This window comes from Aethalodelphis obliquidens, unplaced genomic scaffold (genome assembly GCF_003676395.1).
Source record: "Aethalodelphis obliquidens isolate GAN/ISIS:26980383/991018 unplaced genomic scaffold, ASM367639v1 scaffold11, whole genome shotgun sequence".
Taxonomy (NCBI): domain Eukaryota; kingdom Metazoa; phylum Chordata; class Mammalia; order Artiodactyla; family Delphinidae; genus Aethalodelphis; species Aethalodelphis obliquidens.
The window spans coordinates 36,492,611-36,510,765 of record NW_020837955.1 but is presented as its reverse complement, the minus strand read 5'-3'; the positions used below and the strand labels follow the sequence as shown (position 1 = coordinate 36,510,765).

General features: G+C 51.1%; 1 protein-coding gene across 1 annotated transcript in view; it reads right to left on the bottom strand.

Annotated features, from left to right (window-relative positions):
* Positions 1 to 5,754, bottom strand: part of HTRA1 (HtrA serine peptidase 1) — a 57,722-nt gene extending 51,968 nt beyond the window's left edge. Inside the window, exon 1 of the mRNA XM_027112835.1 lies at positions 5,181 to 5,754. Coding sequence (XP_026968636.1) covers positions 5,181 to 5,739 — 559 coding nt within the window. The 5' untranslated portion in view covers positions 5,740 to 5,754. The remainder of the gene's footprint in view (positions 1 to 5,180) is intronic.
* Between the last annotated feature and the right edge of the window lie 12,401 nt (positions 5,755 to 18,155).

Here is an 18,155-nt window from a genome sequence, read left to right as displayed (position 1 = left end):
GAAACTGAAACTTAGAGAGTTTAAGTCACATACGAGAAGTCATCCCTTTACAAAGTGGTGATCTGACTCCTTAAGCCGGGTGTGATATGAGCTACTACGAACTTCTTGAGATCACGGGCTACCCAGCCTTTCTCACCTCTGATTCCTTCTATCTGGACCTTCTAAGTACACAGAAGGTGTTCAATAAATGCTCTGAATGAACTTAGAAATAGAACTCATGTCACTAATTCCAAAAGCTGAACTCTGCCCTTCCAGCGGCAACAGACATGCCCCTTCAACGGGAACCATTTGGGATGGCTACACTCCTCTCATTTTCTCTGCTGACATTAATTTTCTCTCTTTTGTTAACGGCAGAGAAGATGGGGAAGGAAGGAGAAAGGGCTCAGGAAGGATCTCACTCCAGAGGACACATGCAGCCCAGCCTCGGAGCCCCTGGGAAACAGCAAGGGTCACCGGGTTCAGTGGAGCTCACCTCCTGGGGCTGGACATGCCACCGCAGTGGTCACCTGGGGACTTGCAGCAGACAGCACAAAGCTGCAGTACGAGGCAACCAGACCCAAGTGGGCCACAGGCATTCAACCCGAACCCTGGCTTTAACCATCGATAACTTAAGAAAAAGAAATACCTCTTAAAGAAGCCAGCCCAGGCTTTAAAACAAGGATGAGGTTACCACAATTCTTCAGAGACTAGTTTTCTTACAAGAATCACACACCATTCCAGCTGGAAGAGCCCTCAGAGATCACCTGGTCCAATCCCCTCACTGTTGAGGCTCTGAAGGTTCAGGGGCCGGTCACCTGGTCAGGTAACAGCCTAGGCAGGGTCAGAGGCAGTCTCAGCCTGTCAGTCCCTCCACCCCAGCTGGCCTCACCCACTGCCAAGCTTGATTTCTTCTTCAAATTAAGCCTTACCATCACTATTTATTCACTTGAAATATAAGCTCATGGAAAGTCTGATTTCTCAATCCAAGGCACAGAACGGCGTCCAGGATCACACAACTCCAAATGGACTCAGGATCCAGCCCTGCAGTCCCGAGGCCGTCGGCCGTCTGACCACAGTTAGCTCATGGTCCCCGCCATAATCAGTTACTGAATGCAGTTATTTTAAGTGCTAATGCAATCTATTTACAGCTCCTCCGGATGGAACGGAGTTACTCAGACGCTTGGCTTCTATACACTTGGCTTACTAATTTTATGAAACCTTAATATTTTAACTCTTTAGCAAAACCAACTGAGAACAAAAGAAGATAACCAACCAGAGTGAGCAAAGCCTTATAAACTATTCAAAAGGCATCTAAGCCAGTGGTGGTTCCTCGCCAGGAATGCAGGGCTGGCCCGCACCTTCAGAAGCCCTCCCTTGTCAGGCCTGGGGTGAGACCAGGACGAGGAGTTCCTGGGCTTGGAGACCTCTGGGCTCGGGGCTGCTGGGGTTTTTTTGGGTGGGGCGGGTCGCTTTCCTGGAGAGTGTACTAGGAGGAGAAAAGGACTAGACTTCTGATGCTTGAGGAGTCTTTTTCAGGCCTCTTTTCTGGCTTCCTGTCCTTTTTTTGGCAGAAATCTGCTACACATCCTGGCTAGTTTTTTGCAGTGTCTGGGAATCCGGAGGAGCCTTTCTCTGCCCAAGAGCAGTCTGGGGCCTGGGGCTCTGGTTTGGATGCATCTCTGCTACAGCTGCTTCTGCTTTTTGGCTTTTTTTTCAGCAAGGGCTGCCTTGATGGCAACTGGGGGCAACCATGTCCTCAGACTCCTGTGCCTGCGGAGCGAGCACTGTGACGTGTCCTTTGTTTCTGTTTCAGCTCAAGGCCATGGCCATCTGGAGCTCTGTTTATTCCAGCTATTAGCTTCGGCTTAGCTGGGGTTGGCTTATAATTTCGGTTTCTCTGTCAACAGCACAGAGTGCTTATGAATGGGCTGTGGACCAGATGCACGGGTTCAAGTCCTAGGCAAGGTACTGTTCTGTGACTCTGTCTCCCAGCTGTAACCTGGGGAGATTACAGCACGCCCCTTATAGGGTTGCTAGGAGGATCAAATGGGTTAACGCAGGCCTGGCACAGAATAAGCACGAAGTATATGTTAGTCCTTATTATCAGACTATTAGTAATTGCAATTCCTTTCTTTTTTCGTAATCCCCTGACCAGTATAGAGTTTTTGCTTGAAGCTAATCCAAACTGCCCCTGGTGGAAGACGACAGCTCTTTTGATCTCTGGTATAACTGGACACTTTCCCATCCAAACCCTGAGAGCAACATTGATTTCTGAAATAGATGATTTGCCTTCATTTCCAGAACGATGATTAGACACCCCCTCTGAAGTCTTTGTGAAACAGCTCACAAATAAAAGTGCTTTCTTTCGAATGGTGGCTCATTCCGCCATCCAAAGATCCACTGTGGCTCCCAAACGCTGCTCGCCAGCCTGTCCTACCTCCCTGGCCCTCGCTCTCCGCTCCAGACAAACCCTCTTCGCGATCTCGTGAATCGGGGAGCCGATCCTTCCCCTCGTCCTCGCACGCTTGCTCCAAATCCAGGCCTCCCGTACTCCCGCCTCCTCCAAAAGGTCTCGCAGGGGCACTCCAGCTAACAGTGCTCCTGCCAAGGCTCACAGCTGGAGCAGGCGGCCAATGCACAGCATTTAACAATGACGTCAGGTGACCTGCTTGTGGGCAGGGCTTCGACTGAATGAAGTCTTGGCTCCCAGGCTCCTGTCCTCAGAGGTACCTCCAGGAAGTCAAGGGCGGAATGCTAGATGGGGGGAGAAGGGCGGCAAAAGTGAAACCTTCCGTTGAGGAAAGACTGGGTGGCCGTGTATCTCCAGCACCTCTGGTTTCTTCCTTCGTTCATTTATTCATTCAACATCCCCCCACGCATCTGCCAGGTGCCTCCTATGTGCCAGGCAGACACACACACACACACACACACACACACACACACACACACACACACACAGTGCCGGATGCACCGTAGAGCTCAGTAAATATTTGCAGAAAGAAAGAAGGACAGAGGAGAACAGCTCTGCACCCTCTGTCTCTCCCTCCTTTCTGGGCCACCACGCTCATCCTTCCGTGGCTGTCCCCTCGCTGGTTCTCCTGGGAGCCCGCTGTGGGCCTGACAGCCAGTGGGAGAGGACCTGTTGACTATTAATGACCTGAAACTTACTCAGTGACTCCACCTCACTGGCAATAAATTCGGTGCTTGAATACTGCCAGTTACTCAGGACCCCGTGCAGCTCGACTACAAACAGTAACAGCTAGCTTGTTTTTGACAAAAACACACAACGTGCTTTTTTTATAGTCATCACCTCACACCCAAACTACTGATTGCACTAGCCCGAACTCCGTGCCCTGGCGTGTTTGGCATTCTACTGCTAGCTTTGTCCTACCCAGGTATTTTTGGTTATTGTTTGGTTTTTTTGTTTTGCGCTGCCCTGGCTCAAGAACATCTGAGAACACTTTGGCCCTGGGGCTCTGCACCACCAGCCTGGGTCACCCCTGATGCCCCCCACCCCAAGCAGCCCCAGCCACACCAATCTATTCACCAAGCAATACCTGGCTCAGCCTGACCCCCGCACTCCACGTGGGATGCACTTCGGACCCTCCCCAAACTTCCTTTACCCAGCCTGACCTCCCTTCCCCAGGCTTGGGGTTAAACACTGGGCTGCTTCTGAGTAAGGCTGTCCGGGTTCAAATTCCAGCTGAGTGGCCTTGGGCAAGTAGTTCCACCTCAGTTCCCCCACCTGTAAAGTGGGAATGACAGCAAAGGCTCCCTCCTCTCGAGGCTGTGAAGGCCGAGTGCAGTCACACGTGTAACACACCAGGCACACGGACTGGGGCACAGAGTGGGCACTCAATACGCACGCGTTGTCATGCCCATACCTCAGACTCAGCAGGTTCACTTCTCTCGGGAATATCGCTCCTCCACCCTCTAACTAGGCTGTTTCCTGAGCGCGGAGGCTGGCTCCCTGCTCCCGTGCTGGCAGAACACACAATCTCCGTTTCACCTACACTGCTCTGGCACCTTCCTCTCTGTGTCGGCCAACCTGTGCCAGGCCCTAGTGCTGGACGGTTTTCCTACAAAGAAAACCTAGAGCAGCCCCTTGCGCTGGGCTCCCCTCTTTCCCTTTCCACGCACTGCCCGCGGCGAAGAGGCACCGTGTGGCTGCAACCAAGTGCACTGCCAAGCAGAGCTGGCCCGTCCCCATACCGCTGGATTGGCCGTAGCTGAACTCCGTATTGTTTTTCCACATGGTCTCTCTGACTGGAGACGAGAAGCATCCCTCTGGAAGGTCCCGCGAGAGAGTTAGACGATTGCTCCACCCTTTGCCCCATCACCATCACCTCCCCTGCCAGGATGGGTCTCGCTGATAGAGAAAAGATGCTTAAGGAGGGAGAGGGTATCCTTCTCCCTCATCCCTAACCCTCTCCCCTCACCCCTGCGTCTGCATATTTTGTGATCCAAAACTACATTCAGCTTGTTCAAAAAGAACCACTTTCATTTTTGTAGGGTTGGCTCAAAACACGGGAAGCAAGGCGGCAGCAACGCCGCTGCACCGCCTAAACTGGTGCCTGGCCAGGGCGGCGAGTGGGGGGGGAGGGGGCGGGGAGGTCACCTGGGGAAACTGGGGAGCCTGACGGGCACCACCGTCCCTTTCAAATAAAAAGGCAATGTTTTCAACGACAGTATCCGAAATAAAAATGAATGCATGGTTAATTTTAAAGGGCGGGGGGGCAGATGCAGAGAAAGAAGGGAAAGCTACGGAAATTAGACCCGGTCCCAAAGCCTCAGACTCACGCAGCACACGGCACTTTTTTCAGCCCCGAACTTCTCAACTCTCTTTATACCCACATTCCTGTCTTGTTTGTCCCCCAGGCCCTGGCGCGGTGCGGCTCCCCGCGGGGCACCCAGCAGCCGGCCAGCGGGCGGGATGCCCCGTCACCCTGGCTCCGGGCTTCTGGACAGAGCACGTCCAGGACCCGCCGCGCGCGGAACAGACCCTGGGCTAGGCGCAAAGCTCGGTTCCGACAGAGCCCGCGCAACGCTGCCCCTGCCGGGGCGGGTGCCCGCCTCTCCCGGCCAGTGGGTGCCCGGAATACCCCGCCAAGCTTCGCTGCCCCTCTGCCGGCCCGTCCGTCCCGCGGGGGCAGGTCGGGGCCGGGAGGCGGAGAGCGAGGAGCTCCCCGGAGCGCAGGTACCTTGGCCGCAGGCGCCGCGCTGCAGGACGATGACCGGCGGCCGGTGCAGCCTCTCAGAGCGGCGGCTGGCGGCGCGCAGCCGGCACAGGTTGGCGTAGGTAGTGGCGTCGCTGCCGCACACCGGCTCGCTGCTGGTGCACACGCAGAGGCCGGCCTGCGCGCGCCGCCGCACCGTGGCCGAGGCGGGCACGCCGAAGGGTACCACGCACTGCAGCCCTTCGCCGCACGGGCCCTCCTGCAGGCCGCACTCGGCCCCCTCCGGCGCGCCGCACACCTCGCAGCAGCCGCACGCGTCGCGGACGCGGCCGCCCTCGCAGTGTGCCGGCGGCGGAGCGCAGCGCGCGGGCTCGCAGCGCTCGGGACACCCGGCTGCGCCTGGCGCCGCGAGCATCAGCAGCAGCAGCAGCAGCGGCGGGAAGAACGGGGCGCGCGGGGGCTGCATGGCGGCTCCGACGGCGGCGGCCGGTTGAGCGAGGGCAGGAGTGCGGCGCCGGGGAGAGAGCGGGAGGGACTCGGGGCCAGCGGGCGCGAGCGCGCGCGGCCGCGCGGCCCAGCCCATTGGCCTCGCGGCGGTGACGAGCTGCCTTGGGGACGGGCACTGCGCCCGGGAGGGGGGCCGGCCGGATGGCGGGAGGGCGGGCGGGCTGCTGGACCGGGGACCGCCCGCGGCGGGGGCAGGGCGGGCGCGCCGGGGCACGGCGGGGCTCGTGGGCGCGGGCGGGGCGGCTCGCGGGTGGGCCCGCCGGCTCGCGGGGCCTCGTTTCCCGGTCTCCGCTTCCCATGTATCCGCCTCTTGCGGCTTCCCTCGCCGCGATTCGCGACCTTAAAACTAAAAAGAGGCTCTGCACGGGGGAACCTGCGGTTGGCCGGCGCGCGAGCGCCCGGGAAAGTTCCCGCAAATTGCAGAGTTGGGGACCCGCCCGGCCTCGGGAGGGGCCGTTGCCCAGACCCCGGGCGGTGGCACCGCCTGCCCCGGTCACGCGCTCTAGAGGAGGAGGACGAGCACCACTCTGGAACTGACCCCTGTGCTCGGCACGCGCGACCGGAACCGTGGACCCTGTGCAGCCCTACGAAGAAGGCGGGGCCCGCGGGGCTGGCAGAAAGCCAGCGCCCAGATCCACGGTTAAGTGAAAAAAGCAAAGAGCATAAGTAATTAGAATATAATCGTTCGAGTCAGATTCTTTTCAAAAGTTGTTATGGGCAGGATGCGTGCTTGTACATGCACAGAATAGCTCCTGAAGGAGAAGCGAGAAGCTGCTAACGCGCGGGGTGGGGGGAGTCTTGGGTGGGAGAGAGGCTTTGTACTGTTTGAATTTTTCACCACATGCGTGATTCTCTCAAAACGTTGTTATTAAATAAAAGAGCTCGCCTTTGATCTTCCACTTGAGAGTCTTCGGTGAGCCATTTGGGACAGACGCCAGTCTAGGCGTCGTCAGGAGGAGCAGGGACGACCCTGAGGTGGGTCTCCGTGCCCTGGCGGTGCCAGGCCGGCAGGTGGGCAGAGCTTGAGCCGGAGGACCCTGTAAGAGGCGGCCTCACGCAGCCCTGGGCCCGGCCAGCCGGGCAGAGGCTCCCAAGGGCAGGTGGGCACGGGCCTGAGATGACCGGCCTTAGGGGGCTTAGCGACTTTTCACTATTCTTCTGTGTTTGGGTTGTTCCCTTGGGCACGCGGTACTTTTCCAACAAAAATAGTTTAAACGTAAAATCCAAATATGTGTAACCTCCACTCCAAGCACCTCCCAAATGTGAGGCATGTTAGCGTCCAGGGTCCAGAGGGGTCCCTGGGACCAAGAGCCCGGAAGCAGGAGGTCCAGGAACCCGGGGCATGACAAAGATGTCTTGGTCTCCAGCCTGTGTCCCTAGACCCCATGGCAGTATTTCCTAAAACCAGAACATCCTTCTTGTCGGAAGGGAGGCCTTCACTCAGAATTCACTCAGCCCTGGATACCAAAGGAGGGTGATACCTCTGCTGATTAGAGGCCCTGAGTGCCTGGCTGGCTGTGATTACCCAGAAAGGGGTTGGGCGGGGTGCAGGAGAGGAATAATTAGCAAAGTCCATCAGGAAATAAAAAGACTCTCCCCACTGCAGGCCAGTGAGCAGATGAGATAAACAGGGCCTGCGGTGGTGGATAAATTGGTGAAAACTCCTTTTCATCCAATACTTGTATTTTACAGATGAGAAAACTGAAGGCCAGAAAGGGTAAGTGACTCCCCAGGTCACACCACAAGTTAAGAGTGATGGAGCCAGAGCACCTTCTAAACGGTCTGTGCCTGCAAGTTCCCATCCTCCACCCTCCAGCCAAGTGACCAGACTGCAGAGTGAACTAGATGATTCAAAACAAAACATGACCACAACTTATCCGAGCTCCCTTCTTGTCAGAGAATAAGTCCCTGAGGGTCCCACTGGGTCCCCATCACGCTCGCACCCCGTTCTCCACTCCGTCCCCCTACCACACACACTTTGCTCCCCCAGAGTTGAATAACTTGCATTTTCTGGAACATACCTTCCTGTTGAAGGTTTCTCTGCCTTTGCTCGTGCTCTCCTCTCTACCTGAAGCGCCCTTCCTCCCCTCCAGTGTGAGTTAGTGTGACGTAGTGAAGCAGGCAGGAGCCATGTCATCTGATGGGCTTGGATTCAAAATCCCACTTCTAGCCCTTAATTCTGTGCTTTCTGTAAATCGCTTAAGGACCTCAGGGACCTTCACCAGGAAAATGGCCGTGACAATGGGTCTCCCTGGGGTAACTAACCTAAGAGTGTTTTTGGCAATGGAACCACTCCTGTGATGGTTCACAACCTAGAAGAGGTGTTTGTGACTGTGATGATCGGAAATGCAAGCCACATATGGAGAGAGTGAGAGTGGGCGCTATGGGGGAATAACTCAGGATACCTGCAGCCCTGGGCCACAGGGCTGTACTACTAGGGAAGGAAGAAAGCACCTCCCTGCTGTTGGAAGCCATGCTGGTGGTTTCCTCAGGAGGAGTCAACTGAGGGAGGAATGGAAGACTGAGCAGAACCTGAGAAGCAGAATTGGAAATGCCCAAGGTTTTAGAAAGACCATGATCGCATCACGATCACCCCCCTGCTCTGAGGATAACGCGGATCGCCAAGGGGACAGCTTGATCCAGGGGCCCCAACAAGTCCACGGACTCTGAGTTAGAAAATTAAAGTCCCACTGAAAGGATTATGGGGGCCCTGAACCGTCCACGTGGGAGGGTGTTGTGTGTGTGTCCACGAGAGGGCACGTGTGGAAGAACAGAATAAATCAGGTGAAACGTGGCCTCAGGCGCCCAGCATTGACTATCCCTTTGTCCCAGCATCTCCATATCTAGAAATAATGCTTTTGAACTGAAAGGGTTACCCTTTCTCTCTTTTTATTTCTTCCTCCTCTGCTGCCACTTATAAAGACAGTTTCTTAAAAGATGCATTTTTTGAATACATCATGAAAAGTCATTTCTCACTCGCCAGGTCTTGGCACAGACTCCTAGAGAGGATTTTTCCAGAGAAAAGGGGGCAGTTCTGAAGCCACACAGGCGAGTTCCCTGCCATCCCCTCTGCAGGCCAGATCTGCAGCATGTAAGCTTTCATTTTGAACAAAGTCAAGCCTATTCATGAAGAATGAACAATGAAACACCATGGCTGCCAAAGCCTGGGTTTGGAAATGGGGCTTCTGAAGTGGAACCATGGCTGTGCTTCTCAGAAGGAGAAAGATCTCCCACGGGGTCTCCCAAGTGCATGAAGGACCCAGAGTGGTGAGAGCCCTATTGCCTTTCCTCATCTGCAGGACCAGAAGCTAGGGAGCAGTGGTAATACTTTTGACTCTTCCTAAAGTCTTGTCAGTCCCCTACCCCCTAACTTCCCGGTCTCTCAATCACAGTCACATGAAGTCCAGACTTCATGCCCGATGCTCTCCCCCAAAATGCCCTCAAACCAGGCTGCCCTGTGGTCCCAGGGCAGCAGGTATCCTGAGTTATTCCCCCATAGCGCCCACTCTCACTCTCTCCATAGTAACAGAACCCTGGCTGGCACGTGCCACCTCTGAGCTCGTTTGGGCTCCCTTCCCTCTGAGTACCAGGCACGCTCCCATCACCTCCTGCCACCCCACCGTCAGAAGGTGGTGACCTCCTGTGACAATAGGCACACCCTGGTCCTGCTTCTCTGAAGACAGTCTCACGTCTGATCGGTTTGGTTTGGTTCAGGAGAAACTTCTGAGCATCTGCCATGTGGTGGCCATTCTACTGCCCACCGGAGACGTGGTGTTGAATGATGCAGCCCCTGCCCCGCAGGAGCTCAAAGTCTAGAACTTCCTGCCGTGATGGAAAGGCTCTCTCTACTTGTGCTGGCCCGGAAGGTCGCCACCAACTAAATGTGGCTGCTGAGCTTTTGAAATGCGGCAAGTGCCCGTGAGGAACTGAACTTTACTCGTCTTTCATTTTAATTCATTTAAGTGTAAACAGCCACGTGAACGCACTCCGTGAGGCACAGGAAACTAGTGCCTGTTACTCAGGAGAGAGAAGGACAAGAAAACAAATGCAGGGGGGTTGAAGGACTTCCGTGAGGGGAAAATTGGGGCGTTAGAAAGGTGCTAACAGAGCTCCATCTTGAGGGACAGGGAACAGCAGGAAGCACATCGTCCACGGGGGTGGGAGGGGGCGTGATATTACGAGGGCGCCTAGTTGGGAAAATTCTAGTGTGGCTACAGGCAGGAAAGGGGTCCCTGTGGGCAGGAGAGGCAGCTGGAGTAGGGGGCCAGGTTGAGAAGGGCTCCAGCTGTCCGCCTAAGGAAGTTGGGCTTACACTGATGCTGGTAAGTTCCACTAGGCTTTTAAGGAGCTGTGTTTTGGCAAAATCACCCTGCTGCAGTATGGATGCTAGACTGAAAAAAAAAAGTGGATTCAGTAACAGACATTTAAAACTATAGATACATTATTCGATTTTAGGTGAAGGAGAACTTTGAATTACATTGAAGATGCAGTTAGCATAACCCAATAGGATAAGAAGCAAAGAGATTCCATTAGCTTTGTAACAGTTAATTCACTTCAGCAACGACTTCTTCAGTGCAAACCCCTCCTTCAGAAATAGTGCAAACGGTATGGATGTCTAAAATATTCTGGAGAACTTCTGAAGCACTTTAGGAATATTAGAATTTCTGATATCAAGTCACAAAACATTCACGGCTATTAATTAAAGAAGGACCCCCCGTAGAAAACAATCCCAGACCTGGCTATTGCTCTGTTTCCTTTCAAGCCCTCAAGATCTCTAATTCAGACCTTTCATTAATTTAAGACTAACCTGTCGCCTAAATCAACTGCAGAAGACCAACGGTCCACGTTTGCACTAATTAGCTCGTTCCAGTATATTTGCTTTAGAAAACTAAAAGTGCAAGGTGCGTGACCAGTTTTTTCCACTCTCAATGACCAAATATCAGACAGACACAATTTCAAATAGACCCACAGGCAGGCACCAAATTGTAATGAATGACAGCTTGTCGATTTTCTGTTATTCAGGAGCTGCATGGAAAGCTGAACAAGGTCACATGTAGAGCATGCCGCCTTTTAGGCAAGATTGTTCGCGTTTTTTCTTTTTTTTTCTTTTTGAGGAGAGGAAGGGAACACGCATTTATTGAGCATCAGCAGATTCCCAGCAGTTTGAATATACAAGCTTGACAACAACCCTGTAACGTAGGTATTATTACCACAACCTTGCTTTTGAAATAAGGAAACTGAGACTTAGAAAAATCCAGTAACTTATCGAGGTCGTGAGTGTTAGAGGTGAGATTTGGTACCCAGGTCACTCTGTCTCCTCCCAGTTGTGTGTGATTAACTCTCCTGGCCACATTGGAAAAGACTTCATGAAGGAAGTGACATTTCAAAGTAGGCACAAGAAGTATGTCTAAAGGCACAGAACCAAGATAAGGCTGTTTAAAGAGCAACAAGGGGCTTCCCTGGTGGCGCAGTGGTTGAGAGTCCGCCTGCCGATGCAGGGGACACGGGTTCCTGCCCCGGTCGGGGAAGATCCCACGTGCCGCGGAGCGGCTGGGCCCGTGAGCTGTGGCCGCTGAGCCTGCGTGTCCAGAGCCTGTGCTCTGCAACGGGAGAGGCCACAGCTGTGAGAGGCCCGCGTACCGCAAAAAAAAAAAGGAGGAGCAGCGAGGAGCCAGTTTTGTCTAGACAGGTAGGAAATAAGCATGGGAAGGGAGCTTGGGGCAAGACTGTGGAAGTTCATATGCCTTACTAAGGAGTTTGCATGAGTCAACACAAACCAGCACCACGTCACAGAAAACAAACCGAAATGCAAACCCTGTTGGTGGTGGTTTGATGATGTCATCTTTAGGTAGAGAAGGGAGCATCCTGCTACCCCCTTGAGTTAGTCACAAAATGAACCCTGGAAAATATCATTCAAAAATGAGTTGGAAAAAGCACTTACTGGAAAAAAAAAACAAAAAACCTGCCTTCAGAAAAGCGTTTTTTGTTTGTTTTTTAAGAAAATATCTTTTAACATTTAAGAGGTTTTTTTAGAATGTGTAGTCTTTTTAAGGATATTTCATATTTTTATGGATATATTTATTTTGGACCTCAGGTGCACAGGATTGAGTAAATCATACTTTTTATATTTTTCCATTCAAGGCCCCTCTCTTGTTTTCTGTATTTATTTATTCTCTTTTACTCACATATCCATCTCTCCACCTCCATCCCACTCTCAATCATTCTGATGGTTCATTGTGTATCTGTTCATTTGCACGTATTAGTGCAAACAGGCATGCATTTTTACTGAGGTGTTATTGACATATAACATTACATTAGTTTCAGGTGTACAACATAATGATTCGGTATTTGTACATGTTATGAACCGATGGCCACAGTAAGTGCAGTTAACATCTGTCCAACCTCATGGATAGTTACAAAAATTTTTTCCTGTGATAAGAACTTTTAAGATTTATTCTCTTAGCAACTTTCAAATATGTAATACGATACTATTAACTGTAGACACCATGCTGTACATCACATCCCCAGGACTTATTTATCTTATAGCTGGAAGTTTGTACATTTTGACCCCTTTCACCCATATGTGAACCATATGTGACCCCTTCACCTATATGGGAAAAAGTTCACATATAGAACATGCTGGTTTTTAGGAAAGATTGTTCAACTTTGACTCAAGGAAATTATGAGACAGAATTTTAAAGGTACTCGTAAAAAGACTTTTTAAAAGGGAGGGGGTGCTTCAACCTTTGAGTTATCTCACCATCTAGTTATATAGACACTAAGGGATCCTCCAAGTGCCGAAGTTCTATAAGCGTTAAAAAGCATTCACTGTTTATTTATCAATAGGATTTCTAAGGTGCTTAGAAATCAAAGTTTAAACCAACTTGACCTAGAAGGCCCAGATTCTTCTTCTACAAACTTGAATTGTTTTCTTACGTATACCGCCAAGTGTTTTCTCTTTTAGTTTTTTTTTTTTTTTAATCCTTAAATCAATGGGAACCATGAGATGTGTAAAGCTGTGAGAATATAAAAGAATTATGCAGCCATGTCTACTCTAAAAACCTGGACCAGAAGTCGCTGACAGCTGAGGTCTCTGCTCCCCTCAGTATAACCCCCCAAGACAAGGCTGCCACCAGCTCAAGGGGCCGCCCAGATGGCCTTCCACGGGCTTTGGGATTCCCGTCACCCAGTCACATTCTCCCACCCATGCCATCTTTCCTGTTTCCTTTGTCTGGCACAGAATAGGTTCATTGGAAATATTTGTCCATATTCTTGATTCACCAGCTGTAAAGAACGTGTGCTTAGAGTAACTTGAACCAAAGAAGGGCTGGTCCTGCCTGGACCTCCCTGTGACCATAGCTACTAGGCCAGGGGGTCTCAAACCTGAGCGTGCATCAGAAGCTCCTGGACGGCTGCTAAAGACTCAGATAGCTGAGCTCCACACCCCGGGAGTTTCTGTTTTGTAGACCTTAAACAAAGGCAGGGAAGAGCAGAGCAGAGACAGCCACTGCTCCCACTTATTGAGGATGGAGGAACTCAGGCTTCATCTAGGGATGGGGTTTTAATCAGGAATGGGATGTGGTCAGATTTTTGTGTTATAAAGACCACCGGGACCAGGGTGGAAGCGGGCCTGAGGGATAGGGAAGTAGAGGGAGGGTTCTGGCAGGAGAGAAGAGCGTATGGTAAATAGAGTTCAGCTAGGATTTTAGCAGCTGGGCTCACGTTGTGCCACAAAGAGTCTGCCGCTCTGCCTGCAGTCACTCTCTCTCCTCCCCTCTCAAATGTCAAGCGCAGACTCGCCAAGGGCGGAAATGAAGGGTACACATCCAACTAAGCAGAACAGACTGGCTGTCCCAGGCCCTCAGGAGGCGGGCCTCTCCCCCCACCCCCTCCTCCGTGGCTACAGCCAGTCCTGGATGGAGAATGCGCCGTGTGCTAGGTGCAGGGGGTGTAACGCTGTCTGCTCGCCAGCCGGCTGCCCACCTGGGTCAGCTCTGGGAGAGGTGTCTTTTCCCAAGTCACACAAAGGTGCCCCAGAGGATGGGTGGTACCCTGAAAACTCTTTCCTAAATCATTAATGACCTGAGGGAGGACATTCTCCTCCCTGGCTTTAATGGTCCTCCTCAGCGAGAGGAGGTGACAGAGATCCCTGTTGTCCAATAGAATCACCTGGGGAGCTTTAAAAAAAAAAATGCTGGTACCCAGGAATTTGGCAAAAGTTGGATAAATTCAGTAACCGATAGTATTGAGTCTGTGCTGATTTCGATGATTTTACCGTGGTTGCAAAAGGGAAAGTTGGTTTTTGTTTTTGTTTTGTTTTGTTTTAAGAAAATACACACTGAAATATTTAGAAGTAAAGAACCTTCCCGTCTGCAACTTAGTCTTTTTTTTTTTTTTTTTGCGGTACGCGGGCCTCTCACTGTTGTGGCCTCTCCCGTCGAGGAGCACAAGCTCCGGACATGCAGGCTCAGCGGCCATGGCTCACCGGCCCAGCCGCTCCGCGGCATGTGGGATCTTCCTGGACCGGGACACGAACTCGTGTCCCTTGCATCTGCAGGCAGACTCTCAACCACTGCGCCACCGGGGAAGCCCTGCAACTTAGTCTTAAATGTTTCAGAGATAGAGAATGATCAAGCACACGTGGTTAACACCTGGGGAATCTGGGCTAAGGGTAAATAAGGGTTTTGTCCTATTTTTGCAATTTTTCTCTAAACCTAAAATTATTTCCAAAAAAACAATTTTTAAGGAAAAACAATAAGCACCGGCAAGCCCGTGAAAAGTTCTCAACATTGTTAGTCATCAACAGATCAACACCATAACGAGATGCCACCTCACATTCAGCAGGGTGACTAGAATCAAAAAGCCAGGTGAGGGCTTCCCTGGTGGCGCAGTGGTTGAGAGTCCGCCTGCCGATGCAGGGAACACGGGTTCGTGCCCCGGTCCGGGAGGATCCCACATGCCGCGGAGCGGCTGGGCCCGTGAGCCATGGCGGCTGAGCCTGTGCGTCCGGAGCCTGTGCTCCGCAGCGGGAGAGGCCACAACAGTGAGAGGCCCGCATACCGCAAAAATAAATAAATAAATAAATAAATAAAATACATACATACAACCCCCTCTAGGGGGTGTGGTTGAGCATCCCTGGTGTCTAGTTTTCAGGGCTCTCCAGGGACTGCAATGGGCAGCCGGGCTGAGAACCACAGGCTGTTCCTATGTAGTGATGCTATGTGAACACATGTTTAAACCATCCAGTTGTTCTATAACCAGGGTAATGTCCTTAGAGATCCAAAATTCGGTGGCACTGGGAATTCCATTTGTCTAATCCACAGCCCTTATTTAGTCAACCAAACTGTGCCTGGATGGCTCACCCCATGCCACCCCCCTACAGCTTCAGCAGGCTGGGAGCTGCCTGGACCGGCCACCTGGCCTGCCCATTGAGCGAGACAGTGCCAGCCACAGAGCAGACACAAGTCGCACACTGGCTGAGTTAGAGATGCTCGCTTGCAGCAGAAGCCAGGAATTGCATTGAAGTAATACATTTTCATCTTGATTTTCATTTACTTTCTTCCCTTCAGCTTGGTTCCGTTTTTGATATGACCTCTGCTGTGACTGTCAGTACTCCCGGACGGTGACAGTGGGACATCAGCAGCACGTTATCCGTGATGAGTCACGGCCGAGGTACTTTTCCACTGGGCTCACAGCCACAGCCCTTCTCCATCCTTCCATAGAATCACCACACACCATGGACACCTGCCTCTCTCTCTCCTGCTGGACTCCACTTCTTAGCTTCTTAGGGACAGCTTCTGGGTGCTCAAGCCTATCTCAGTGCCTAGCACCCAGTTATTAAATTGACTCTCTATTCCTTTAAAAAAAAAAAAAAAAGGAAGAACCACCACTTTTAGAAATCAGACTGAAAACTCAGTCTCTTGCGTTTACACTAGCCTTCCTGACGTGAAGACCTGTAGCTTGATAGGAGTGGAGGGAGAAAAAACCAGAACCCTCAATTTCAGGAAGACCGAGCCCAACCCCTGTGATCATTCAAAGAGATTTCAGGAAATCCTCCACTAACGGCCCAATTTCCCTGGCTTGAGATTCGAGAGGAAACAGAAGAAAGACCCAGGGGGTTACTTATACACCGAACAAGAAATGCAGGATATAAAACTGTGCGAGCTGTTTGCTCCTGATTGTTTAAAAAAATAATCATCAGACTTAAACCTGGAAGGAACAAAACCTGAGTGTTAACCGTGGTCCATTCTGCGTAGAGGGGTGATGGGGGATGGATGATAGTTTCTGCTGCTTTTTATTTTTTGCGCTAACCATTAATACTAGGGGAGAGAGTATTGAAATGAAGGAAGGAAAGGTCAAGAAAGCCAAAGCCCTGTTAGGGGGCAACCTCCCCAGTCGTGCTCTCCTTAAAGCCAAGGCCCCCTCTCCTAGGGCCGCTTAACCCTGGGCTGTGCTCCTTCCTGGGGTCACTCCTAGTCCCTTAGGCACTTCACACCCACCTTTTCCCTCCTCTGAGCTCAGCATCCATGACTGCCTGCTATTCATTGGGCACATGGTAGAGTGTGTACCAAGTGCTTAGCACTGAATGAATACAAAAAGATTACAGATTGTTCCAAATCTATATTTTCTGATATTTTAAAATGAGGATGCTTTTCTATGTTTTTTAATCCACCAAGATATCTATACATCTTTAAAAAACAAAAAACCTTGAAGTCTGTAGATAAGCTCTTTTGGTATCTGGACGTGGCTTATCCACTCCCTTTCTGTTTTCCCTGTTTCACTGTCCCCATCCCTAGGGGCCAGTTCTCTGTGTCCTGGCACAAGGAAATGGCCTTGCAAACTCTATAGAGGTGGCAATTCCCAGGATACCCTTGAAGATGGTGTTTGGGAATCACAACATAATTTAACAATAATCAGGACAGCTGGGTATTGGCATATGGATGAAAGTATAGATCAATGGAACAGGAAGGAGTCCAAGTCAGACTCATACAGACAAAAGCCACCTGATTTCACAAAGGCATAACTGCAATTAAATAGGGTCTTTTCAATAAATGGTGCTGGATTAATTGGCTATTCATATGGGGGGTGGGAAATGAACATAGGTCCCATACAGACGTCAAATGTAATTAATTCAAAGTGGATCATAGACCTAAATTTGAAAAGTAAAAATAAAGAGTCCAGGGACCCTATGGCCTGCAGAGCCTAAAACGTTTACTATCTGGCCCTTTACAGAAAAAGTTGCCAACCCCTCATTTAGACAATCAGTAAAAGAATAAATCAGGCCTTCATTTGTAACTTCCAATTTGCCAATTTCTGTGGTGTAAATGCTCCCCCTGTGGGCACGTCACGCTGCCGATGTAACATCACTGAACACGGAATTGGAAGGAGAGGCAGGGCGCACAGCATCACACAGTCCATCAACCACCCGGGTCCAGTAGATGTAAATAACCCCTAGAGCGTGGGTAGTAGTTAGATGCAGTAAAACAACTAGGAAGTGATGAGTTTTGAGTCTTTTTATTACCTTTGTTCCTAATGTAATTTATGTAATTGTAAGTTTATGTCTAATTTTCAGTAATGGCTGTTTGACAACCAGCTTGCATGATTCCCCAAAATTCAACAGCTGACTCTCCTGAGCCAGCCCCCAGCACCTCACCAACTAAGTGACCAATGGCCTGGCAGACGTCAGTTCTGTGGCTTGTGTCCACACCGGGTCCCACAGAACTGGGGGGAACACCCTTCTCTGTGCCCACTCTGCCACCTGGTCCTAAAGCAGGGGTACTTCTTATCATCCTATCTCCAAAGGCACGTTACTCACAGCCTTCTCTGTGTTCAGAGCCTCCACCCAGCCATCCTCTCCCTCCACGCACATGGCCTCCTCTGCAGATCTTCCCCCAAATGCAAACAGCTACCAGGAAGATCCCCAGTGGGGAGACCCCCCCCCGCCCACAGAGTCACCTAACACAGCTACTATCACATCTCAGTTGTAACAGGAGCACCTCACAAAACTACAAACTTGACGTAATTCCAATTTTTAAAAAGTAAGATATTTTGGAACTCCAAGATAAAGATTCAGAGTTTCAAAAATTGAATAGAAAAACATTTCTATGATATTAAAATATATTGTTAACTACAATTACTCATATTGTGTGATTCTGGCAGAGAAATATCCATATTCATGTTATAAGAAGTTCAGAAATGGATTCCACTCTGAGCGATTACTGCCTGAGTGCTATAACCTGAATGTCTGTGTCGCCCCCCAGATTCATATCTTGAAACCTAACCCCCAAGGTGATTGTACTGGGAGGTAGGGCCTTGGCAAGGTGACGAGGCCATGAGGGCTCCACTCCCACCCCATCAGAGACTCCCGAGAGCTCCCTTGCCCCTCCGCCACGTGAGGACAGAACGAGAAGGCAGCTGCCTAGAACCAGAAAAAGCGTTCTCACTAGACGCCACAACAGCTTGATCCTGGACTTCGCAGCCTCCAGGATGGCG